The 26944-nt window shown below is 41.4% G+C and overlaps 2 protein-coding genes across 2 annotated transcripts in view; one reads left to right on the top strand and one right to left on the bottom strand.

Moving 5' to 3' along the window:
• The window catches only part of dock11 (dedicator of cytokinesis 11), an 84118-nt gene extending 79516 nt beyond the window's left edge, over positions 1-4602 (bottom strand). Inside the window, 1 exon segment of the mRNA XM_061236062.1 lies at positions 4343-4602. Coding sequence (XP_061092046.1) covers positions 4343-4444 — 102 coding nt within the window. The 5' untranslated portion in view covers positions 4445-4602.
• Positions 4603-10939: 6337 nt separating this feature from the next.
• On the top strand, positions 10940-17496 carry LOC133123748 (uncharacterized). Its single transcript, XM_061234257.1, has 7 exons — positions 10940-11353; positions 11553-12112; positions 12250-12609; positions 13963-14310; positions 15866-15985; positions 16655-16707; positions 17048-17496. Exons 2-7 carry the CDS (start codon positions 12070-12072, stop codon positions 17177-17179), a joined length of 1056 nt encoding a protein of 351 aa, XP_061090241.1. The 5' UTR covers positions 10940-11353; positions 11553-12069; the 3' UTR covers positions 17180-17496.
• The last annotated feature ends 9448 nt before the right edge of the window (positions 17497-26944 follow it).

Raw genomic sequence — 26944 nt, 5'->3', positions numbered from 1 at the left:
CACGCGGACTTAGTAACACAGACATGCACAAAGGCACACACATTCTCTCGCACATACTCTCACTAACACACCCACACATATACATCTCTCACACATACACTTATAATGCTAATGCAGACATGCACATAGACACACACATTCTCTCACACATATTGTACTCTCTCACTAACACCACACTCTCTTAATAACACACATATACACTTATAATCCTTATGCAGACATGCACACACACACACACACAGTGCGGTGTCCCTGGGGTAAAGCCAGGCAGGGCTGTAAATGATCTGACTGGCTGCTGGCCCTGGGAGCACAGAAGCAGCAGCTTGGGCTAAAAGCAGAACGTCAGCTTCCTGTCACATGAGGCGGGCGAGGAGGAGCGGAACCACAACCACATTTCCACTGCGACACTAATCGCGTTACCGGCCCTAGCCCTCCGGCTCGCAGAGCCAGAGACGGGGAACAGAGGCAGGCTGCTCCCCCAGGCCTGTGAAACCACTGGCAGGGAGGGAAGAATGTCCTGGGCAGCTGAAGCCTGCTCCTGGCGCTAAGGCTGTTGGCTGTTTCTCATTCCTCTCTAATGCCACCTTTTCAGCAGCTGCAACTCAACTCCATTGTGCTCGTATAGCACTTTTTTTTACCTGGACACACTGTCACAAAGACATGGAGGAAACTGAAAATAAAATTTTGTAAAGCTCAACCCCCCCCCCCCAGAAAGCAAGGAGGAACCCAACTATAGAGGGGGATCCCATCACTAATGCAGCACCGAGCCCAAAAACTCTGGACACAGACACAGATGGACATGAACACTGTCTGAACCAGATACTCCTTGAATCCAAATCCAGCCCTGGTTTTCATTCATCCCAGGTAGTTAACAGAACAAGGTCTTCACACCTGACTCCCAGGTAACGGAAGGGTGGAAAAGAAGCAGTTCTTGGCCCGTGAGGACCATGCTTTGAGGAGCAGCGGTCTATAAACTTTATGAGGCAAAAACACATCCAAGGGCCTGTATCACAAAGCAGGATTACTGCGCTAGCTGCTGGACACTGAGTAAAACCCGGAGCCCTCCCAAATCTGGAACATGGACTGAAGTAAAAAGAGCTGTTCCGGGTTTTCAGTCATCCTGCTTCTGATACAGGGCCCAGGTGTGGGTCTTCCCTGACACAGTGGGCCTAAACACACAAACAGCTTACTGTACAGTTTATGTACACTGTTAGTAAATGCACATTTAGGGTTCCATCCATCCATCCATTATCTGAACCCGCTTATCCTGATCAGGGTCACAGGGGGGCTGGAGCCTATCCCAGCATACATTTGGCGAAAGGCAGGAATACACCCTGGACAGGTCGCCAGTCTATCTCAGGGCACACACACCATTCACTCACACACTCATACCTACGGGCAATTTAGACTCTCCAATCAGCCTAACGTGCATGTCTTTGGACTGTGGGAGGAAACCGGAGTACCCGGAGGAAACCCACGCAGACACGGGGAGAACATGCGAACTCCGCACAGACTGGCCCCGGCCGACGGGGATTCGAACCCAGGACCTCCTTGCTGTGAGGCGGCAGTGCTACCCACTGCACCATCCATGCCACATTTAGGGTTCTTTATTCTTTATTTTATATCCATACCTACACCCCATCCAGCCAATCATTGTTACTTCCAGTAACAATATGGCATCTCTCCTTGTGGAGACCAGAGACAATTAAACACATCATAGTTCTAATCTTCTAAACACTCAATATGTGATTATGCCCCAGTTGGGAAAGAATCATTGCTCTTCTTTTACGAAGAAAGTTTGTGTCCCATCTTCAATATGAAAGCTTGCTGATCCTTTGGTCAGAGCATTAACGCACAATAACATCTGATTGGTCAGTTGACTGGCTGAAGGTTTTCAGAGGGCCTGGATGTTGCCGTAAAGCAAGGGGACGGGGGGGGGGAAACAGGAAGTACGGCATGGCAGAGGGGCCCCGAGGGGAACGCACGCGGACAGCCAGCGCCGGCGCCGTGACCTCCGCGCAAAAACACGAGCTTGTTCCCCGTTCCCACGGCGACCGTTCCCAGGGATCATGACTGAAGGAAACAGGCCCGCCTCCCCCGTCACAGGATTAAACCACTGAGCCCTCCCCATGCAGTGAGGGAGCGCGCCAGTCAGCCCAAAGCCCCGCAAGTGAGAGCCTGCTTGATTTTAGTGCAGAAACGATGGGATGCCATCTCCATGATGCTTCAAATCTGGGTGCTACCACGGATCTGGCCCGAACAGTGTTCACTCGCTTCTGAAAAACGATTTCAGCCACATAACCGGGGAAAAAAGAAATTAGGAGTACATGAACTAACTGGGATGTGCTCTTGAATTTTTCTACATTTAAGGATCACGTGTGATTCTTGGGGAAAATGTTAGTGTAGAGCCCTGATAAAGTGTCTCAGAGCTGAAGTACTGATCTAGGACCCTCATTGCCGTGTAGCCCACAGTGGATACAAGGTCAGTATGTGGACAAGGGAAATCAACTCCTGAATCAGTACTCATTCTCTTATCCTCTTGAATACAAGCCCTGGTCCAGCTACAGTTCAAATGTGAGAGAGCTCTGGTTCTTATCGGTTTCTGGTTCTTATCGGTCTGGCAGAAGCAGAGATCTGGGACTCAGTAAACCAGTTAGATGACTTTCTAGACTTTCTTGCTAAGAATATACTTCAACATTTCCTCTGTCATCTCTGCTGGAGAGGGGCCTGACTTCTCCTGTGACAAATCAGTGTGAAATCATGAAAACCAGAGTCCGGTCACTGCCTCACTCTAAGCTTGCACTGTACAACAGCGTTTGGGAACGGAAAGGTTGTTTGTCAAGCCCTTAAACCACGTGACAGCATTGCTTCACGACTGAGCTTGTTAACAAATCCGCAAAAAACATAGGAAAAGGTTAATCCGACATCAGTGTATGACCCGGTTATTTTATTGTTCCGACTAGATTCCTTGGACCGGTGAAATTATGAAAAATCCACATGAACACAGAACCAGTCTTATTGAGGTTTGGGGTGTTTCACGGGGCTCTGCTCACCCTGTTCATGAGGACCGGCCTAACAAACATGACCAGCTGAGCATGAAAGGGTATCGCGTATTTAGCAAAGCTGGAGACATACTGTAGGTCTGTACGTACAGAGGGCTGTACACGTCCTGAGCTCCCCAGTCTTGTCGAAGAAGCTTTGGTGTGTGTCCCGGCTTTTGCTCTAGTTCAATGAAAACAAAACCAGATTCACCTAATCGCGATTAAAGCGCATGTTCAACTGGCTGGTTGAACCAAGTGTCTCAGTCCTGGGCTACTACACAGCCTACAACAACATCGACTATCCTAACACACTGTAAGATTGGGGACCCCTGTTCTGTACTGTAAATACTGTACATTCCATTTGGGTCACGTGGGACAGAAAGATAGACACCGACAACAGAAGCAAAAGCCGGGGTACTCCCACTGCTAACCTATAGTAGGGAGGCAATCATCATCGGCTCTTTGATCCAGAATGCGCCGGTCACTACGCAGTGTGACAAAACATGATTATAATTACCTTATAAGGGCTATACTCTCCATGCTAACTTTAAGGCTTATCAAGTCATTCTCATTGTTGTATTGGATATTCTGTTTAGGTAACGTTCCTACTTCAGTAAGGAAACATTGGAAACTGGAACCCGACTAAACCAGGCAGCCAGCAACACGTCCGCGTTTCGCTTATTATGGGAAATTGTGTCTAATCAGTATTTCCGACCCGAACTGTCGACTGTGTATCTGCATTCGGCTACATTAGTCATCTAGTATTGTTCCCTGCAGCAAGGCACACATTCGACGAAAACCTGAAGTTCGGTGGCAGCGAATATAGCTGAAGCTCATCCATCTATCATTCCAACTGCAAACAAAAGGCGCCTCGGAAGAAGGTCTGGAATACCATGTGTGTGAACAATGTCACAGCAGTGTATGTGGCAACGCTCTAGTGCATATTGTTGGAAATAAAATGCAAAAACCATGCTTTCCAACCCAGCCTACACGCGTTTCCAGATCCATATCTTCATCCGGTCAATAAATCTAATATAAAAGCAAAGCTATGTTACTACCGGGTGACGCACGGGAAGCTGAGCTGGCTAGCTAGCATGCTAAATATGGTTGCTAATTAACACGGGTCAAAATGACAAGGTTTAAAATGTGTAGCCGTATGGCTAGCTATGACAGACAGCGGGTTAGACTACAAAAATGAAAGTAAAATTTAATATTTCATATGACCAGTCCGCGCCTCTTTTTGGCGCTGGTTATAGCGGCTGCAGGGTCGATACAAAATAGCTACAATCAATATTACTGACCACAATCACTGACGTGCGCACAGCCTCGGACACACTCTGCCGGAGTTCCGCCGCCGTTCCAGGTTTACTCAACCTTTTGGTAAATTTCCGCACTTCGGACATCTTTATCCTGCAAGATCATGAACCGTTTCCCTGTGAGAATGTGGACATGCCGCGGCGTTCGGCTGCAGTTGTGACAGATGCGGAGTGGACCAGAGGTGGCGTCTTGAGGCGCGGCTGCTGAGGAGAACCCGAAACAGGGCAGCATCCACGCTCCTCCTCTGTCCCGAATGAACTTCTCTTTGCTTCACATGCACACGCACGCACTCACGCACATACAGCCAAACCCGTAAGGGCGCTTTGTGAGAAAATTGCGTTATACAGTTATATTGCATTATAATACGTTATATAGTAGCCTACCTTCGACATTACCGCCAGCTATTATGTGGCCTATAAAATATATATGTAGCCTACAACTTTAAATAGACCAATACACTCTTACCACTTTATTAGGTACAGCTTTGTTACAGTAGCCCACTGTGTATGACCTACCTTTGCTCCCAGAACAGCCTGAATTCTTCGTCGCATGGATTCGACAGGGTGCTGGAAACATTCCGCGGAGATTCTGTTCCATGTTGACATGACAGCACCACGCAGTTGCTGCAGACTTGCCGTCTCCACATTCATGCTGCGGATCTCCCGTTCCACCACATCCCAAAGGTGCTCTATTGGATTGAGATCCGGTGACTGTGGAGGCCAGTGGAGTACACTGAACTTATTGTCATGTTTGTCGAACAAGCTTGAGATGACGTGTGCTTTGTGGCACGGTGCGTTATGCTGCTGGACGTAGCTATCAGAAGATGGGTAGACAGTGGCCATGGGATTGCAGATTGTCAGCAACACTACTCACGGCCTGTGGTATTTAAACAATGCTCAGTTTGTATTAAGGGGCCTAATTCGTCGATTCGTAAAACCAGGCAATGTTTTTCACGTGTCAACTGTCCAGTTCTGGTGGGCCTGTGCCCATTGTAGCCGCAGTTTCCTGTTCTTTGCTGATAAGAGTGGAACCCGAGTGGTCTTCTGCTGCTGTTGTCCTTCCCCCTCAAGGTTTGACATGCTGTGTGTTCAGAGATGTTCTTATGCATACCACTGTTTTAAACTATGGTTATTTGAATTATTGTCGCCTCCCTGTCAGCCTGAACAAGCCATTCTTCCCTGACCTCTCTCAATAACAAGCCGTTTTCGGCCACAGAACTGCTGCGCACTGGATGTTTTTCGCTTTTCAGACCATTCTCTGTAAACTGTAGAGACTTTTGTGTGTGAGATCAGCAATCCGAGGAGATCAGCAGTTTCTGAGATAGTCAAACCACCCCGTCTGGCACCAACAATCACGCTTTTATGCATTGAGTTCTTTCCACATGATTGGCTGATTAGATATTTACGTTAACAAGCTGGTGTGCAGGTAATGTAAATTAATAAATTAATAAAATGTGTGTGTGTGTGCATGTGTATGTGTGTGTATGAGCAACGCAATTAGAATCGCAGTCGTGGGGAAAAGTTGGGGAGTTGCACCATCTAGTGGACTATATAAAAAATGACAGCATTTCATAAAGCTGAAGCTTGAAATTCAATCCACACTTTTTTTGTGTCATTACATTACATTACATGGCATTTAGCAGACGAAGTACAACGAAGTGCAGATTAAACACAAGTACAAGTGCGAAGAGGACCTGAGAGGACAGTACAGTTCCGAGTCCTAGTGTAACCACAGAGATATGATCGGAACCCTTGAGGAATACATCAACTTCGAAACTAGCATACCACAGTTGGCAGCTAGAATACCCCGAGTACAACAATACAATAGCTAATACAAAAAACAGCAATATCTACACAACTATATAAGTGCCATTACAGTCTATGGCATATATAAGGCTAATCATGGTGGTGAGGGAGGGAAAGGTGCAGCCTGAGATGAGATGAGAGATGAGTCTTCAGTCTGCGCTTGAAAGAGGTCAGAGAGTCTGCCGTTCTGACATCCACCGTGTCAACAATGACTTCACCTATTCTCCACTATGAAAGGAATTTGGAAAGGAAAGGAAAATGTATAAAAATTGAATTAATATTTAGATATAAAAAAAACCTCACATTTTACCTTTGTGTATGTAATCATTCCACAATTGGGGTGCCATTTGTGCCCCACTGATATTAAATGCCCAAATATGCATTCATTCATTCATTATCCTAATCCGCTTATCCTGAACAGGGTCGCAGGGGGACTGGAGCCTATCCCAGCATACATTGGGCGAAAGGCAGGAATACACCCTGGACAGGTAGCCAGTCCATCTCAGGGCACACACACCATTCACTCACACACTCATACCTATGGGCGATTTAGACTCTCCAATCAGCCTAACCTGCATGTCTTTAGACTGCGGGAGGAAACTGGAGTACCCGGAGGAAACCCACGCAGACACGGGGAGAACATGCAAACTCCACACAGAGAGGCCCCGGCTGACCGGGATACGATCCCAGGACCTCCTTGCTGTGAGGTGGCAGTGCTACCCACTGCACTATCCGTGCTGCCCCAAATATGCATGTAAAGGAAAAATACTTTTTACACTTTTTTTTTTTTTACAAGTGTCCAATGCAATCCTACAAGAAACATATTATTTTTGCATTATTGCTTGCATTATTAACTGAAATTATGTTTTTTCATGACTAATTCATTATAGGTAACATAAAATGAGCATTTTATTTGTTTCCATAATATTCACTCAAGCACATTTCCTCAGCACATTCACCCCTTTGAAATATTTTGAACAAGTCACATGTTCAAGAGGAAGTTGCCTCATCTGAATTTCCTGAATTATCACTCTTGAAGTACAACCCTGTTCCCAAAATTATAGCTTGAAAGTAAATTTTAAAAAGGTAAACTATTTATTGTGAGTAGCATCTATGCTACTCACCTAAATTTTATATATTTAAGTTACTCTGTCAATATCTTTGGAACAAATATCACTTTTACATGCAGCTATTCATTTCTTTAAAATGAACATTTTATTGAGGGGAAAATAAAATATTTATTTAACATGCTTTAAAACAATTATATTCAAACATGTTTCATACTGAGGCTCCTATAACAAAAACTTTTTTTTCTTTATAGATTTCAAACCTGAAAATTACCCTCTTGACCACTTCTCCAGTCGAAGGACTGGGGTACAGTGATATTGCTTCTCCTTTTGAAACCTGAAAACTGTTGCCAGCACAACAGTGCAAGAGGTGGTCATTGTGAATGGAAAGGCCCCTGTCTGCTGTTGGCCTGCAGTAACCGACACTTCGGATATGCTCTTTAACCCTCGCATAGTCTTAACATTCCGTATACTCTCCTTGTCCTAAGGGTAAAGAAAAATGACCCGCCTTCACTAAACCAATAAAATAAAGCAGCTTCATTTAATTTTAAACTCCAAATATATTCCGCATAAAGAAACAAGCTGCCACTCATCACAAACTTTGTCATCAAATTTCAAATTGAAAAAATATTATTTGGGGGGGGGTTTTCTCTGCTGTTAAACGTAGCGGCAGGTCATTTTTGACCGTAAAGACAACACAGGGGTTAAAGAACATAAAGATCCCCCAACACCACAGCCCCAACAGCTGAAGATGGACAAAGGTCCTATAGCGTTTCCCTTTACTGTTTGGAAAATGCTGTTAAAATGACCGCAACTTATTGGCAACAACAACTCAGTTAATTTAATAGCTACTTACGTTAAAATTAAGTTACTGTAATTTTACAATATTATTCCATTCTGTAATGAAATACACTTCTGTCATTGACTGTATTGAATATACCAGAGTGTGAATTAATATTCTTATCTGTGGATAAGCTCAGATTTTTTGGGAAATTAGATTTTTACTATTGTAAATATAATTTTCTTCAGGAGATAGATACACTAGATGGACAGAACACAAATTTGTTTTAGCTTTTATGCAATAATTCCTTCAAAACTTGGTGCCAAAGAGGATAGAAGAGGATTCATACTTTAACGGGGCAGTAAAACATTTAATGAAACCACTTGCATATGATGCAGAAGATCTTTAATCTTTTTAAATTAATCTTGTACAGTACCAAGTATTTCTTCCTGATTTCTTCAATTATAGCATATTTGCCACACTAATGGCATCAAATAACAAAATGTAAGACAAAGTGAATGTGAGCAAACAAAACAATTTTTTTTAAATTATTATTTTATGTCTCATTATTTTTATTTGTTTTATATGAGGTTTTTTTTGTGACCTGAGTGATATAAAACTTTTGACCGATATGAAGCATTGTAATACACCAGAACCTTGTGAATTACACCCCCTTTTGCTTCCATCTATATATTACAGGATATGTGTTAAGACAACCCACTAATTGTTTACAGAAGTGTATCAGAAAAATCTATTTGGTACTATGTACCACTATATACAGTGCAAAATCATGCTATGTTACCCCTAGTGCATGATTGTATATGATATGGTTATATGTAGTAATACCATTTTGTAACCAGTAGATGGAAGTCATGTCGAGTGAATATTTACGTAAGTTTGTATAAGCAATATGGTGGACACAGCAGTAGGAGATTTTTAGTTTTTAGTTTTTTTGCATTACACGATCGGAGGCACGCAGTCTGCTCTGCTCGCTCCCACATCTGGGTACGTAGCTAGTCTTCATTGGTAACTCCGCTGCTAGTTTGCTTTGGCACCAGACTAGTCTTCAGTGGTAACCCCAATTCAAACCAGAACTAGCTGCTTGACCAGCTCATACCCAGCTAGACCAGCTCAGGAGCCAGCAGCTCAGTTTTCAAGCTGGCATAGAGGAATTTTACAGCAGGGAACAAATCCAGTCTGATAAATGATGATTACCATCTCAACTGCAGTTAATTTTGACCAAACTGCAAACAGAGTAGCCTAGCCAACTAGCAAGAAAACTTATTTAGCTTGCTGATTAACAAAAAAAATTTTTTGTGCTAAGCTAACTCATAATAACGCACTATCTGACAGTTCGTCTGAACACTGCATCAACATTGATCAAAAAGTAAACTTATTTCAAATCATTCAATCCCAACGTTACCAGTTAATGAAGGTAGCTATATTTAAGCTATATGTGTGTTTGGGTTACTACATTTCTAGTTTAACATCTTCAATGTTAGCAAAATCTGTATTTTAGAGAAACTAACCTGTATGGGTTGCGATTGCAATTGAATTGTCCGATACAATAAAAATTTTAATGAATTTTTTTTTTGAGGCGGCACTTTCTTTATTATGTTTCATATATAAAAGTGAAATAAGAAATACGTTTTTCTTTTTTTTTTCACCAGCCGAGCTGATTTGCTGTCCTACGTGTTCTGAGTATAGGTAGCTCATTAAATCATGCATGATCCTTTTGTGTGGCGAATAGGTTCAAAATATGCGCCTTTCATTCAGTAATTATACAAAATTCACCCCTGGGCGCTTGCAACAGGATATATAAATATTCACTTGCTGTTACAGCAAAGTAGGTCTTCTGGGAGCAACATCCTGTGCAAGAATATTTTTGTCCATGGCCATCAACCCTGTATCAGAATCGAACGTTTGAAGCAAACAATTTGGGTCAAGGCTAAATTGAGATGAGAAACACGCGTACATATTGGGTTTAACCAATCAGGGGCTAACATTTAGACCAAGACCTGCTTACACAGCCTGTGGGTTTTGGCAGGATGCGCCCTCATTATTTCTCTGAACTTTGCATCACTTCAAAAATAACACCAAGCCAGACTGTGGGCGAAGAAATGTGTTGAAAATAGAGCCATTTAGTGAATGATTTGGAAATGTCTCGTGCATTGCACTTTGTCATTTCAGTTAGCGGAATTCTATTTACACACACACACACACACACACACACACACACACACACACACACACACACACACTCACATATACACATATGCACACAGTCACAGTACGTGTGCACACATACACACGTGCACATACATACATACACACACACACACACTCACACACACACATACACATACACATACACATACACATACAGCCACACACACACAAACAAACATGGAAAGACACTCATGTAAACATGCACACAGACATGGAAACACACAAACACACAAACACACACACAAGCAGTGCAGCTCTGATCAGGATTCATTTCAACCCCACTCACTATCCTGTAAATCTTATCAAAACTTCTATAGTATAAGTTCACTTAGAAAAGAGAGATTTCACATTTTCTGCTTTACAATTTGTTTGCAATTCTGCAACTCACTTCTTGCAAACCACTACACACTGTTTCTTACAGTTTCATTAGACACACACACACAAACACTAATTGAACACCACACCATTACATTTTAAACAAACAAACAAACAAACAAACAAACAAGCAACAAACAAAGCAAAAGTATGACCAAACCCCTTAACTAGCCAAACACTGCTTACCTAGCCAAACTAAAAATACTGATACACAAAAGTAAATCACAGAAAGACAACAATTAAGGTTCACAGGGAGGTAGGGAGGGACGGGGAGAGGTGCTGCTTAAAGAGGTGAGTCTTCAGTTTGCGCTTGAAGGTGGGAAGAGATTCTACAGGTCTCACCTCAACGGGGAGTTTGTTCCACCACCGTGGAGCCAGAACAGACAGTAGTCGTGAGTCAGTCTGAGCCTTAGCACTACAAGAAGACCTCAGGTGGTAAGCTCACCTCTTTTGTGAGAACTTGGAGGCAGTGAGAGCAAGAGCGAGAGGAAGAGGAAGAGGAAGAAGAAAGGGTAGATGTTGAGGAAGAGGAAGAGGAAAAGAGAGACAGAGGAGGACAAGAACAAGAACAAAGAAGGGGACCAGGCAATAGACGGAGACATATTTCTGAGGAGATTGGGGCCACTTTGGTGGACCATGTCATAAATCATGTCCTGATGATGAGAGAGCCTGGGCAGAGAGTCCAGCCCAACCTGAGCCACTAGCATCCATAATACAGACATTTAGACTGGAGAACAGGTATGTCTTCAACTTTCTATATTAGACTGTACCTGTGTAATTGTTGCACATCATTCTGCATCAAAGTACAATGCAATGTAGTCCTGCAATATCAGGACTATGCTCCTCAGTGAACGAAAAATAGGTACAGTGCTGTGAAGTACATGTAGTACAGTATTACAACCTAACCAATGACATCATGTTCTTGCATCTTCTACAGAACTGCCAGACGACCTCCTGGTCCCCCCATTCAGGGGGTGGGTTGTCTGCGGGGGCACCTGCCTTGCCTGCAGCTTGTAGCTTCGTAGCAAAATGCCATTTGGAACAAGGACTGTTCGGTTTTGATTGCAAACTTTCATTTTGACATAGAAGTGAGATGTTCATCTCCAAGTGTTGTGTTTTATTTGGCTTATGTGTACAGTTTCGACGCAATGACCCAACTTCCGCAACAAGTGTGTAAGAAATTGCAAAAAACTGTAATAGCCCACGTAATGAAAATGAGAATAATTGCAGGTTTATTTTTACTTCAGTGAGTGCTGATTTCCGGAGCCTTATCACCCAACAATCTGCCTGATTGAACAGCCAATCAAATCTGCCCCTGACATGTGACCTCCTATTGTTCAGTGAATCACTGAAAGTTATCACCTGAAGACCTCCTTCTCTGTGCAGTTTGAGTTTTATAGTGCAGGGTCTCGAGGAGAGACGTGTTTAAAAGAGAGAAGAGTTCAAATGCAGTGATGGCACCATTCTATGCTATTCTCGTGTTTTTCGGCGAAGTGTGTAAGTGTATAACAATATGTATTGTTATTAACAATAACTGTAGAGGAATTTACATAGAGATTGATGGGTCCCCCCCCCCCCTTTGTTTCTCTACTATTGTCAGTGAAGTTGAAATATTGCTTCCTGTTTTATTCCAGATGGAGAACACATCATGAAGAAGGATGTAGATCAGCCAAATGCACTGGTGACAGTTCAGCATGGAGACAGTGTGACTCTACGATGTTTCCACTCTCAGGAATTTATCAGCGGTGTCAGCTGGTTTAAGCAACGCCTTGGACAGAAGCCTCAGATTGTAGCCATATCATTGAACCCTCAATCAAAGGCTATATTTTTGAGTGAGTTTGTAAACATCACACGTTTCAGTGCTCACACAACAGAGGGGATCTTTAACCTGGTTATCTCACAAGTAGAGCCATCTGATTCAGCAACATACTACTGTGCTATTACACAGTACAATGATGTCACCTTTGGAAATGGAACTACTTTATTGTTGACAGGTAAATATGAAATGTATTCCTTTTTCCGTAGCTTAATTTGTAATTGTAATTTGTCATTCTGTAGCATACGTTCATGCTCAGGGTATCTTTACTCATAGACTGGTACAGAAAACAAAGTACTGATTCAATTTATGAAACAAAAAAACTCTAGAAAAACATTGTCCCAGAAATGCTATTTAAAAGATACCTTTAAATCTGATCCTTACAATAACCTGAATCTTGTGACCTCACTGTTCTCATTTTTTGGTGATGATTTATTCAAAAACAGATCTGCTATTTGATAAAATGAAACACTGTGAAAAAAGTTTACAAAAAAAACATTTGAAGAAACAATATTTTATCATATTGCCAACACTCAACACATTCTGTGGAACTGCAATCTCATTGCATTTTTACTAGTTATTTTTGAAGGTCCGATATACTCTTGAAAATACATTAATGTCACAAAGAAGTTTCAGAAAATGTCATTCAAACTGCATTCTATAAATAGTGCTGATTTTGCTGATTTACAAATTAATGATTTCATTTAAATTAAATGAATTATTTGAATTTAATGCAATGGTTATAGTAAAATATGTATACTTGACAAATACTTGTTTGCCTAATTAGATTCCAAGATAATTCACCTAATGCTTTTTCCGTTACTAATGGTAAAGAGTGGGGCATACATTTCATTTGCATCTTCTTTCTAAGAAGAGATGTGTCATTTTTAACACATGTTGTGTAGACACACACAAGTGTGTTCAGGGACAGCACATGTTGTGTTGATTTTGACACAGCAAATGTGTAAGCCATTCGTTTGAATGTGCGATTGGGCAACACAAAGGACTTTTTTTTTAAATTGGAAAATATAGATTTCAGCTCATCAAATGCAAATGCACACAAATTGCTCGCATTTAAATAAAATAAAATAAAAACGTTTTTAAAGGGTTATTCTTGCGCATTGTTTCTCAAAAATGTTATGAATGAACACAACCTGTGTCAAAGCACTCTTGACACAGCATATGTGTAGAAACAGTGACACGTCTTCTTTGAGTGTTCCATCCTTGTAATTTCCCCCTCAACCATACCTTTACCGTCTCAGCTTTGTTATTCTTACAGTTTGAGAAGTGAAAATAAAAATATAAGCCTGAATAAGTACATTTAGAAGAGGCAAAAAGCTTATTATGATATAATGTAGAGGAATGTATGCTGCTGCTATAGGTTTATCTCATTTGTTTAAGGATGCTCACTGGTACATAATACTGAAACCAATAATAATTACACACTGTCATAAAAAACACTCATCTTAAGCTATTGGTATAACCTACAAATAAAGCTTATTTATATCATATATGTATTAACCTTTTCCAGGGCCAGAGTCCCAGAGCAGGACAGTAGTACTCCAGCAGCCCGAGTCAGTGCAGCCAGGAGACTCTGAGACTCTGCAGTGTACAGTGCACTCTGAGACCTGTGCAGGAGAATACAGTGTGTACTGGTTCAGACAGGCCTCAGGAGAGTCCCCTCCAGGAATCATTCACACCCATGGACACAGGAGTGATGAGTGCCAGAGGAGCTCTGGGACTGTGTCTCCCACACAGAGCTGTGTCTACAACTTCCCCAAGAGGAACCTCAGCCTCTCTGATGCTGGGACTTACTACTGTGCTGTGGCCACCTGTGGGGAGATCCTGTTTGGGAACGGGACCAAACTGGATGTTGAGGGTAAGCAAAATATCAATTACATAGAGGGAGCATTCAGGTTTGAAGGTTCATTCATTTATTTTTATGAGGCTTAGGGTAATAGACAATAATAATCATTTTAACCAGTTGAACCTAAATCCAGCTGAACAATCAAACAATCAAAATTCCATTCAGAAACCAAACAAGTGAAATCTGAGCTGTATTCGGCTTTCATGATCAGGTAGCCTAACCCTCGAAAAAAAGATTCTGCACTGTATTCTGCCGACTCTCTCAACTGATGCACAGACAATACTCACAAATTATTTGAGGGTTCCTTAGAGGTTCTATGCTAAAATTGTGGAATTAGAATGTTGTAATTTCAAGGTCAAATAAGTAATTCCAGTGCCTTTAGCCCAGTGGTCTCAAACTCTTTGCTCTTTGCTTTGCTGTGTGTACTGTAAAAAATCTGTATTTTCACAAGAAAAGCAATGTGAATTCTAAAGGCTTTTTACCATTTTTAAAATGGAAATGCAGTACCCTTTACTGCATTTCCATTTTAAAAATGGTAAAAAGCCTTTAGAATTCACATTGCTTTTCTTGTGAAAATACAGATTTTTTACAGTACACACAGCAAAGCAAAGAGCAAAGAGTTTGTCAGTCAAAAAAATCGATGTATCTTGATTGACTATAATTAACATTTCATGTGTGGAAAATGGGAAATCCCTTAAATCTATGGTACTATCACCGTTTTTCAATAGTCTTACGCATGTACAAATATTTCTAGAGTGAGCACACATTCTTATAGTCCTAGGTAGTGGAGCAAGATTAAGATAAAATAAATAAATAAATGTCAATACAGTTGCTAAAGTGTTCAAGTGTTATAGTTATTGAACTAAGGGTTAATTCACAGAACGTTAGCGTTTGCTGTGTCTGGGAATGGCCCATTTGCATTGTACTGAACCAAGCCACACTTTTTAGTCTTATTTGATCCCAATTACTCATTCAGCCATTTGCATTTAACTGCATTAAAACACAAAAAATAAGCAACAATTGTTATTTAATTGTTATTCGAATCCCTGTTGGCCGGGGTCTCTCTGTGTGGAGTTTGCATGTTGTCCCCGTGTCTGCGTGGGTTTCCTCCGGGTAACTCCGGTTTCCTCCCACAGTCCAAAGACATGCAGGTTAGGCTGATTGGAGAGTCTAAATTGCCCATAGGTATGAGTGTGTGAGTGAATGGTGTGTGTGCCCTGAGATGGACTGGCAACCTGTGCTGGGTGTATTCCTTCCTTTCCCCCAATGTATGCTGTGATAGGCTCCAGCCTCCCTGCGACCCTGTTCAGGATAAGCGGGTTAGGATAATGAATGAATGAATGCATACTTTATGTGCAAAACTACAGCCCTAATTGAGCAAATAATTGAACTAGCTAATGACACAATGAAGATTTGAGGCTGGAATATAAACCGGCGTACACACGGCCCTCCACAGAACTGAGTGTGAGACTGCTGCTTCAGCCTGATTGAGGCAAATCCGATATGACTGATCGAAATAAGTTATTGACCGGCTGTACCTTTACTTGTACTTTCTGCTTTATTTCAGAGGGAAAGGTCCCTTTCTTTATTGTCATCATCGCTTCTGTGGTGTTGGCATTGAGCCTGATTGTGAATGTCGTTCTTCTCTGCACTCGGAGGAAGAGAGAAGTTTGCGAGCACTGTACAGGTGAGTGGTGTTCAGCAAGAGAAGTAAATGTGTACTCTGTAAAAGAGAGTGATGTTAGCAAGAGAAGTAACCGTGTGCTCTGTAAAAAAGAGTGATGTTAGCAAGAGAAGTAACCGTGTGCTCTGTAAAAGAGAGTGATGTTAGCAAGAGAAGTAACCGTGTGCTCTGTAAAAAAGAGTGATGTTAGCAAGAGAAGTAACCGTGTGCTCTGTAAAAGAGAGTGATGTTAGCAAGAGAAGTAACCGTGTGCTCTGTAAAAGCGAGTGATGTTAGCAAGAGAAGTAACCGTGTGCTCTGTAAAAAAGAGTGATGTTAGCAAGAGAAGTAACCGTGTGCTCTGTAAAAGAGAGTGATGTTAGCAAGAGAAGTAACCGTGTGCTCTGTAAAAGAGAGTGATGTTAGAAGAGAGCAGAAACTGTGGGTCTTTATGGGTGAGTGATATTAGCTTAAATAAATGAAAATTTCTGAAAGGATGGACAAAGAGTTCTTCTCTATGATATGAACTGCAGTCTCCATTATTTTCATTACAACCTTATGAAGAATTGTTGTTGTTGTTGACCAGTTTTTTTTTGCCGAAAAAAAAAAACTTCTAACCATTGAGCCTCATTACATTAGTTCTATAATGCATGGTAAATTATTTATGAGAGAAATACTTTCACCTTTCATCAGGTAACCCTCTGCCTAAAAGCCAGCATGACACCACCCACGATTCAAGAGAACAGGTGCGCAAAGACACTTCCTACATCCTTTCAAACTTTGTCACAAAGCCATAAGGCTTGAAACAGAGCCTTCCATATTCTGCCATAATGTGCTAAGTATGCTAATATACTGTTCTGGATACATAACTCTTTCAACTGATCAGTTCACAAAAGGCTGAACATGTAAACAACCACTTATGAAAAATGGACAGAAAAGAAATATGAGTAAATTATGATCATGACTCTAGTAATTATGTTTATTTCTATTACAATATTGAACTACAGATAAAGTAGAGCTCATGTGGATCTCTTTGGCCTTAAAACTCACACTGTGATGTTGTCTGTTTCACCTGCTGTCCCACAGTGCCCTAGTGAAGACGTCCTGAACTATGCTGCTCTGAGCTTCTCTAATAAGAATGCAAAATCCAGGCCCAAGAGGAGAGACCCGAGGCAAGAGCCCATCTATTCTGGTGTGAGGAATCACGACTGGAGCTGAAGGCTTTTCCGGAAGCATCAACAAGCCTGGAAGAAACATTTTTATAACTGGAGTGAATGCATATTGGAGTCTGGCAGCAGCATCCTTGTATGTCACTGTTGTATCTGAAAGGCTTTTTTTTTCATTCACGTATGCTGAATATTTACTGATGCAAATTAAGTTGTGTGTTTTATATTCTACATACATGCAGGAAAAGTTATATTTGTAAGTCGTATTTGCATTTTTGTGACTAAACTTATTTTGCTTTAGGATGTAAGTACTCATTTAGCAATGCTTTCTAATTTAAAACATGGCATGGAATACAGCAACTTTGAATGTTTTTTATACAAATTCCTGAATAAAATGAAATTAGATTAAAAAATGCTGAAGCTATTATTATTATTATTATTATTATTATTATTATTATTATTATTATTATTATCTCACAAAAGACATGTAAGCCTGGAGGTGAAATGTAATCAGTCAAAAAGGAGTGGCTGTAACTTTCTATTCAGGGCAATCTGAATATCTTTGTTCCAAATTCTTCTTTTCAGACTCAGTTTGGCACATCGAGAGTTCACACACTGCTGTGGGACACTTCCTCTGTGAATCACATTATCGTTCTACCCTGCAATTGTCAGGGAACGGGGACAGAAGTACCAACGCTGACTCTGTAGTACAGAATAGCAGAATAGCAGACTTTAATATTGCAGGCAGATCAAGAGCTAAATCCAAAATGCAGGTAGGGTACAAAAAACCAGGTAGTCAGTCCAATCAGAGGCACAGAAATTGTGATCTAAAAGTCCACAGTCAGGCAGAGATCAAAAATTTAAAAAACTGGAAATCCAAAAAAACTACAGAAAAAGAGACAGGAACTGGGTCAGGAAACGGAGGCTAGAACAATAATAGGGAACAGGTACAGAGCAGGTAACAGACTACCAATGACAGAGCAAACAAGGAGGCTTAAATCTACTTACAAACAAACAATTTACAGGTGTGGATGCTGGGGAACAGATGATGAAATACAACGACAAACAGCTGGGACAAGACTGCAAGGGAATATAAATAAGGAGTGGGAGGTGGAGGCACTTAATAGGGAGAGGACAGGTGAAAGGAATGGATGGTAAAACAGACTAAAAAGGACTATGGAAAGCGACGGGGCAAAACACACAAAGTGCAAAGAAAATAGAAAAAACACTGGGGAGTAAAGGATACAGGGAAAGAGGAAAAAACTATGGGGAAAAAAACACTGACCTGACAGCAATCCCCAGAACTCTTTCGTTCAGAAAGTGTCTGGGGAGCACTGGAAGTGGATAGTTTTATTAACATGGCTTCTCTGGGAAGGCCCACACAGATATTTTTCATGTTTTTAAGCTTTTCATTTCATGTGATTCATGTAATACAATTGAGTTGTAAAATCCAGAATGTGAGCTGAACGGAATTACACTCACCGAGCACTTTATTTGGAACATTTTTACTTTATTACTTATTCATGTGATTATCTGATCAGCTAATTGTGTGGTAGCAGTGCAATGTTTACAATCATGTAGATACGGGAGCTTCAGTTAATGTTCTCATGAACCATTAGAAATGTGATCTCCGTGACTTTGACCATAGAATGATTGTTGGTGACAGACAGGGTGGTTTGAGTATCTCCAGAAACAAATTCAGTAGCAGCAGTTTGGCAGACAGAAATGCCTTGTTAATGAGAGATGTCAGAGGACTCGTCACAGCTGACAGGAAGGTGACACACACTACAAAAGTGGTATGCAGAACAGCATCTCTGAACACGCAACGCATCATAACTCTACGTGGATAGGCTACAGCAGTAATAGTAAAGAAAATAAGTCTATAACCTAATGAAGTGCTCCCTGAGTATACATATACTTAAACAAGTAGATTCAGAAAGGTGGGAAAAAACATTCTGAATAATTAGAGTAATATAAACAGCACTTAAAAAACAGCACTGGATAACAGAGCACAGCACAAATTTGCCCAGAATTGACAGTAGAGACCTGACACAAGAGCTAGCTTGGGCTGGGGCATGTTTCCAGGGCCCATTTTGATGGCTGGAAAATTGGCCCACTAGCAGATCAACAGTAAAATAGAGCAACAAAGACTATGGCCCATTTAGATTTTTGTCCCACTTCCTGTTCCACTGTCTGTTCAACCAGGGTTCAAGCGTCTGGGTTTGTTGCATGCCTTTTGACATTTTCATTGTTTCAGTTGCGTCTGATTGACACAGAGCACAGAAGCACAGACATCTAGCCAGAAGAACATCAGAAACATGTTTGTGATTAGGATCTGCCTGTGTCTGCTGATTCTCGGGAAACGCAGTAAGTGTGGCTCTTACAGACAATAGGGTAATGCTGCAACATTAAAACATTTTTTAAATCAAAAACAAACAAAAGTGCAACGTGTGATGTCGCGCACCTTGTGTTCGGAGTTTAATAGTCTGATTCAGAGTCGTGTATGTTTGACTTATAGCTGGCTTAAACTTGAATTTCCCTGTGGAGTACTCTGGGATGCACATGAAGGGTGCTAGATAATAGTGGTCCGTAAATATTCAGATGTTTTTAAGATTTTTTTTTCATTTGTGAAACTGTGGCACTGTTAAACATGTATTTGGATTGAAAATAAACTCATTCCATTATAATACAGTGTGTTTTCTCTCTCTCTCTTTTAGATCAGGCACAAACCGAAGGCTTAGCTCAGCCAATTCTCCTGATAACGGCTCAGATCGGAGAGGCCATCACTCTACAGCACTTCTATGCAAAAGAGAACACAGCAGTTGTAGTATTGTACAAGCAAACTGTGGGACAGACGCCACAACTCACCTTAACGGCATTAAAAAATCTAAATAACGTCATGATGTACAATGACTTTAAAGATAACCCACATGTCACAGCTCACAAGAGTGGTGAAATTATTCATGTAACCATCTCCGAAACACAACCATCAGACTCAGCAATCTATTACTGGGGGAAAATGTATGCAAATCTCATGACATTTGAAGAAGCGACATTTGTTATACTACAAGGTATGGGGATTACTCTTTTCTTAGATTTTCTTAGAACCTGATTGGGTTATATAACTACACAATTCACTGCAGCAACAAAGCACAGCGAAGACAGTTTTGTATGGAAATAAGTATGTTAACCTTTTCCAGGGCCAGAGTCCCAGAGCAGGACAGTAGTACTCCAGCAGCCCGAGTCTGAGTCAGTGCAGCCAGGAGACTCTGTGACTCTGCAGTGTACAGTACACACTGAGACCTGTGCAGGAGAACACAGTGTGTACTGGTTCAGACCGGGCTCAGGAGAGTCCCCTCCAGGAATCATTCACACCCATGGACACAGGAGTGATGAGTGCCAGAGGAGCTCTGGGACTGTGTCTCCCACACAGAGCTGTGTCTACAACTTCCCCAAGAGGAACCTCAGCCTCTCTGATGCTGGGACTTACTACTGTGCTGTGGCCACCTGTGGGGAGATCCTGTTTGGGAACGGGACCAAACTGCATGTTGAGGGTAAGCAAAATATCAATTACATAGAGAGAGCATTCAGCTTTTTCATTTTTTTTTTCTTTTTGTGAGACTTTGGCTAATGGCTAATAGATAATAATATTTAATTATTTGAACCAGCAGTGTATATGGACTTCATCTGTCATTATTGGATGACTGTTTAACATTTGCTAATTTATTTTTATATATCTCACCTTAATATGACTTAATATGTCAATATCCTTGTATTTGTGATCTCACATCTTAAAAGGTCAATTTTACCGATGGTTAAACTAAATTGCTTTTGAAATGTCAGGATATGAACATCTTCCTCTATATTGCTTGGCTGGAGCTTTGGCGTTGAGTGTGATCCTGAATGTTGTCCTCGCTCTGAACAGGAGCAAAAGCAGTGACAATTCCAGAGGTAAGAGTGATCAATGAGGTTTATGTCATGGGTATTATTTATTATATAACGACTTATATAAATCAAAATCGAATGACCTGAATTACCATGCTTTCAGACTAGTATGGAAAAAGATGCTGTAATAAAGATACTGTTAAATACTTAAATACTCTTAAGTAAGTAATACTCCCAAAATGTGATAACAATTGCAGAAATAGCCACAAACAGTGCCTGCACAGCAAAACAAGAACCATCAGGTAAAGTTATTCTTTGGTGCAGATGGCTGTCTCATTGTACTTTCAGATATTTGTATACAGGCATGTCAGTGCAAGCCAAATCTACAATTAGCTTCTGATATTCACCCCGGTATTATATCTTGGTTCCAGTTTTCACAATCAGGCGGCACGGCTGGTGCAGTGGGTAGCACTGCCGTCTCACAGCAAGTAGGTCCTGCGATAGACTGGCAACCTGTCCTGGGTGTATTCCTGTATTCGCCCAATGTATGCTGGGATAGGCTCCAGCCCCCCTGCAACACTGTTCAGGATAAGCGAGTTAAGATAATGGATGGATGGATGGACTAGATAATCATTGGCACAAAGACAGCTGTGAGAATTTGTTCATTATAACATTACAATTTCCCCAGAGCAAAAGGCAGTAAAAGGCACCATAAGTTATACTGCCTGCCCCTATACATCTGTGATCATACATTATAAAAAATCACTGCAGAAATTATTTGTTTTAATTCATTTCAGACTTCCAGTGGTTTACATTTTTATTTTACTCAAACAGGGGCTGCATCAAACAAGGAAATGTTCAGAGAAGACTTGTTGAGTGAACAGGTAAAACATTGTGTTCTGAAAGAAAACTAAAAAGGACAATTTCTGCTGTGAATACACTGTTAAATGATAATCGGAATGAGGAATATTCATATGTGCGGTGTGATGCTTTTCCTTTCAGTGTCAAGATGAAGCAATGAATTACGCTGCTTTGTCTTTCACCAAGAAACCCAAAGTGAGGAGGAATAAGAGGGAAGTGGAGGGAGAAACTGTTTACTCAGATGTGAGATTTACACACCACAATAATTCATCTTCATCACAGGAATGATCATAATGTATCAAACATTTCTTCCCTAGCATTGGGAACATTGTATGTGGTTGTAAATGACACTGACCGATGGGATTTTCCATTCTTTTTAAAAATGACAAGCTGTTCTTGTTCTTAAATTCTGCTGTTTCTCAAATAAAGTAAAACCTCACAAAATTGTAGACTGATGTGACTGTCTGCTCTATATTCCACACCCACTGATTTGTGCAGCCTTTTTGATGTAAATGTCAATTATACAATTATGGTTGTTCTCACATTTATATATGCTTGTGTGCTCAGTAGCAACTTTGCAAAGGCTTTTAAATCTGTGGACAGAGTGCCTTGGTATTTTGTTTTGGGTTCCATGCTCCTCTCCATGTTTTTAAATTGTTGGCAATTGATATCTCTAGTATTCTTCAAATGAGTATTATTATTAAGATGCCTTGATATTCATGCCTGCCAACAAGCATCTGTTTCACTAGCTCTGATCCAAGTAGTGCTTCTTTCCAAAATATTATAGTTTAGTCAGACAACTCATAATGAATTAAGCAATATTTATTGAGGTTGAATGTAAATGCAAACGATGGCTTCGGCTCTGCCTCTCATCACTCCTCGTTGTAAGATTGCCGAAACAGGGAGGGGCTACAAACCACAGTCTATGCTACAAACCCCCCCTCGTGGGGATTTTGAGATGCATAGCTCACCGACGGTTGCTAGGGCGGTGGTGGGAGTGCAAAACAATTTTTGTGATAGCAGGATAAATCAAGCAAAGCGGCTAGCTAAAGTGACAATAGCATGCAATATGGGCTATGGCAGCATTCCAAAACAGGCAGTGCAGCAGAAAGAGCCAGGGGGCAGAATGGCTTTAGCATGCAGAATGAACAAGGCAGCAGGTCAGCTTTGTGTGATTGCATCCGGGCAGATGCGGTAACAGCTCGTTGCCAACATAGCATGGCAGAGCATGCAATTGAGCAAGGGCCTAAACAGGTCAATTTGAGCTTCATATAGCTTCTCCTGTTAGACGTATCAGCTTATACTACCCTTGAGTACATTCATCAGGAAATCAGGGTTATCTTTACTTGTGCTGTCACCTGCATGGCATATGTTGAGTACAACTCTGCTTTTCACCTATCAACAGGTTCATCTTCATGTTGTTGCCAAGTGAGATTGGAGCCTGTACCTAGAGCCTTAGAAACTGCCTTTCCATACCTTTCCATCACTTCCTCCATTTCGACCATGGATCTGAAGTGAACTGAAGCCCAGGCAGAGTGATTAAACTCCCCTAATTCACCGCTTACAGCACCCGGGCATTTTGACTAACACATAAATCCCCCGCTGTCATGTACTGGGCGATTATTTCTGAAGACATCATGTTTGGGTTGTCTCTTCTTAGGTTGGGTAATCCCCTAACAATGCTACATACGGACTCAGGGGTGGGTGTTTGATTTGTCACCAAACTTCAAGGACCACCAGAACTAAACCTCCACCACTAGAAAATATGAATCACCCACAGACTACTACTTCCTCGCCATTTGTCTTCCAGCTCTCCAGTGACATAGGAGACTTGCAAGTCAAGCAACAGAGGGACCCCATCCTCTTGGAGGCCATGAGATGAAGTGTAAAGGTCACAAACCCCCACACTGGAGAATTAAGTAACAACCAGGAGCCGAAAGGACACTTTGGAATGAGTACCACCGATGGTCATTTCCCAATGGGTTGCTCTGTCACAAGGTCTATCGCTCTTCATCAATGTCCACAGCCTACCAGTTTGTCGTACCTCACAAGATGACTGAACATGCCCTTATGCTTCTTCATGGCAACTCGGTGATGGGTCATGTGTCTGCTGAGAAGGTCCTTGAACAGGCTCAGCTGGTACTGATACTAGCCATACTATCATGCCTCATAGCATGATATGTAGGTTCTTAGTATAAGAACTGTATCCCCTGTGATGCCAGACATGTTGTTGAACTGCATATGCAAGCTCCCATGAGCACAGTGGACATAACTGCACCATTCCAGAAGGTGGCAGCTGACATTTTGGAACTCCTAGTCACAAGTTGAGGAAACAGTTATGTACTGGTTGTTCAGGATTTTTTCATTTCTATATTAACGTTCCACGTTCATCTGTATGCTATGCAAGATCAGAAATCAACAACAATTTCCATTTTTCTGTTTGAAAAAAGAGAAAATCCAGAGAGCATGACATTCCTAAGACGCTACACACGAATCAAGGATGTGACTTTGACTCCGATCGGGTCAGAAGCCTTGCTGCACATGAAGAATTCATACCACCCACAATGTGAGGGCAGGGTAGAGCTTCTGAAGAGAACCCTGATTGACCAGCTCACCAATGATGCACTTTCTCTTAGACACCATGTTCAGAAGGGCTGACTGTGCATATAAAAGTGTGCAGTTATTCAGTAAAGTTGCCTTCTTCCAGTTTCTGTTCAGATTGTACTGTCATCCATCATCAACCCCCAAGTTTACAATAGTATCATAGTTTACATCCTGAAGAAGAGAAAAAGTTGTGAGAATTGCAATGGTAAGGGACTTTATCCTATTGTTGGCATACAAACACTTCTGGTTCATCGGGTGAATATTCAGCTTTTTTTATTGCTCTAATTGGAAAAGTTGTAGAAGCAGCCTTTACGAATGACTATACATGGACATTGTATTTCTCAGTCCGTGTTTTTTTGCAATGGCTGCTTAATAACTCAGACATATACAGTACACATGCAATTAATTACTGTATGAGTACTATCATTTAAAGTTTTACTTTCTATATTTTCTCCGAATGAAGAAGGCCTATTGAGATATGTCTGCCCATCGATACCTGGCGTATACCTGCCAATATGTTAGCGATGGGAAAACTTGACTGTGAATGTGGGCACTATCCGGGATATTTTAGTACCACTGGACATAGTTTCTGAAGGCTTGGCCTCTTGCTGGCAGTTTCCTCCCTATACCTTCAACCTCTTCCTGTATGCACAGTGACAGCCTTCCTGTGTTCTCAGTTATTTTGGCTGCGTTGTACGGTTTAGAAGAACTGGGCGCATTTTCTGATGGAATGACTCAGTGGCAGATTCCTTCCTGTGTACTGTGAAGGAGCAAAGACTCTCACATGTTCATGCACTTCCTGCTCAGAGGCCTGTCAGGTGTTCACAGGGGCCTATAGTCTAGAGACCAAGGAGAGTCATACCCTCACCCAGGCTGGTCTATGTGCTGTAAAATATTTATAATCTGAAAATTCTTTCGTTTTGACAGCCAAATATGATGAGAGTTGCGTATATTTAGGTGTGATGTCCTTAATGTACTGATTGTAGTTCCATTTGATTCGTACTTGTGCAAAATGACTCTTATATTGCCCCTCATCATCACATTCAAGAAAGGACATCACACAAAAATTAATTCAAGATGGCAAACATTGGAATTCTATGTGATTTAAAGAGGAATTAAACCTGCAAGCAGGGTTGAGGGGGCCAAGCAGTCCAGCAGGGCAGGGTTACCATGGCAACTTGATCGGATCATGTTAAAAGTGTGGCTGTAAGCACTGATAGCAAGTTGTATGTCGATCCACCAAAGACTGCATATAACTGAGATATAAGCTCACATCCTGTTTAGGTCGTTTGCAATTGACTGGGGTGTAATGAATGAATGCTTTCGAAAATAAAAAAAATCCATCTGATAACTTTTGTCTTAAGATTATCTGTGCCAAATTTGGTGAAGATTGGGCAAACATTGTGGCCAGCGAAGCTTTTTCAGAAAATCCAATATGGCGGAAAATCCAATATGCCAGAGATTTGTGTCAATGGAAGTTGAACTCAGATTGATCCAAGCAATCCAATGGAACCTCATTTTTTTAATCGGGCATACGGCTCAAAACTTACATGCATGAACGTACCTCCAACTTTGACCCGTTGGTGGCGCTAGAGTGCTTGAGGTGGAGACACGAATCTTGGCGAAAAGAATCATGGGACTGGCAAATTTCAAAACTTTTTACCTGCTTTTTAGGGCTGCCATTCAATCAATCAATCAATTTTTATTTGACCTTTGTCACAAAGCAGCTTTACAGAGAAACCGGTCCCCAAGAGTGCACCGAGGGCAACAGTTGCAAGGACAAACAGAACCCTGAAAAGAACCTGACTCAGTAGAGGAACCCATTTGCCGCTGGTTGACACCAGTTTGTTGAAAGAATGGATTTATATACAAACATATGTATAAAAGTAAATAAATGTCCAATTAAAAGTTGAAGCAGAGATGAGGTAGAGGGATGGCAGGACGCCATTGACACCCAAGCCAGAAGAAAAAGATGGTGAATAATAATAATAAGAAGCTACGCAGCTTCGTTGCTTGGCCCCCAATTCCACCGAAAAACAACAATTGATAAATTCTCTCTGTGTGGTCGGCCAATGCATGCTCTGTACAGACATATTGCCAGTGAAAGAACACGTTTGAGACAAAATAATAGAAAAATGCCACCCTCATCGAATGGTGACAGCACAAATGAAAAAGCCTGGTGCTGAATGTCAAATGGACTGATAGCTTTGCCTGAAACATTATGTTGCCTGTGCTTTGTTGCTTGCGCTGCTATTTGTTGTTGTGAGATTTTGCATAAGGCACGCCTTTTTGTTACCAGCGAAAAGTGTTTGACCGTTTCAAATGGTTTTGTTGTGGTAACAGCGGAAATTCAGTTATTTTCCACTCACAGCGTTTCACAGAGCAGAGCTACACAGGAAGACTGACCTGCCGCACAGAGCTGTTTGCACCACTCCCTCTCGCAGAACTGAAACCACACTGACGCTTC

This window comes from Conger conger, chromosome 3 (assembly GCF_963514075.1).
Source record: "Conger conger chromosome 3, fConCon1.1, whole genome shotgun sequence".
Taxonomy (NCBI): domain Eukaryota; kingdom Metazoa; phylum Chordata; class Actinopteri; order Anguilliformes; family Congridae; genus Conger; species Conger conger.
This window is presented reverse-complemented; position numbering and strand designations above follow the sequence as displayed.

What these genes read in the sequence shown, in the direction of transcription:
- LOC133123748 (XM_061234257.1), top strand. Translation starts at nt 12,070, where the DNA reads ATGGCACCATTCTATGCTATTCTCGTGTTTTTCGGCGAAGTGT. An exon ending in CGTGTTTTTCGGCGAAGTGT is followed by an intron (nt 12,113 to 12,249) that starts GTAAGTGTATAA and finishes GTTTTATTCCAG; the next exon opens with ATGGAGAACACATCATGAAG. An exon ending in CCCACGATTCAAGAGAACAG is followed by an intron (nt 16,708 to 17,047) that starts GTGCGCAAAGAC and finishes GCTGTCCCACAG; the next exon opens with TGCCCTAGTGAAGACGTCCT.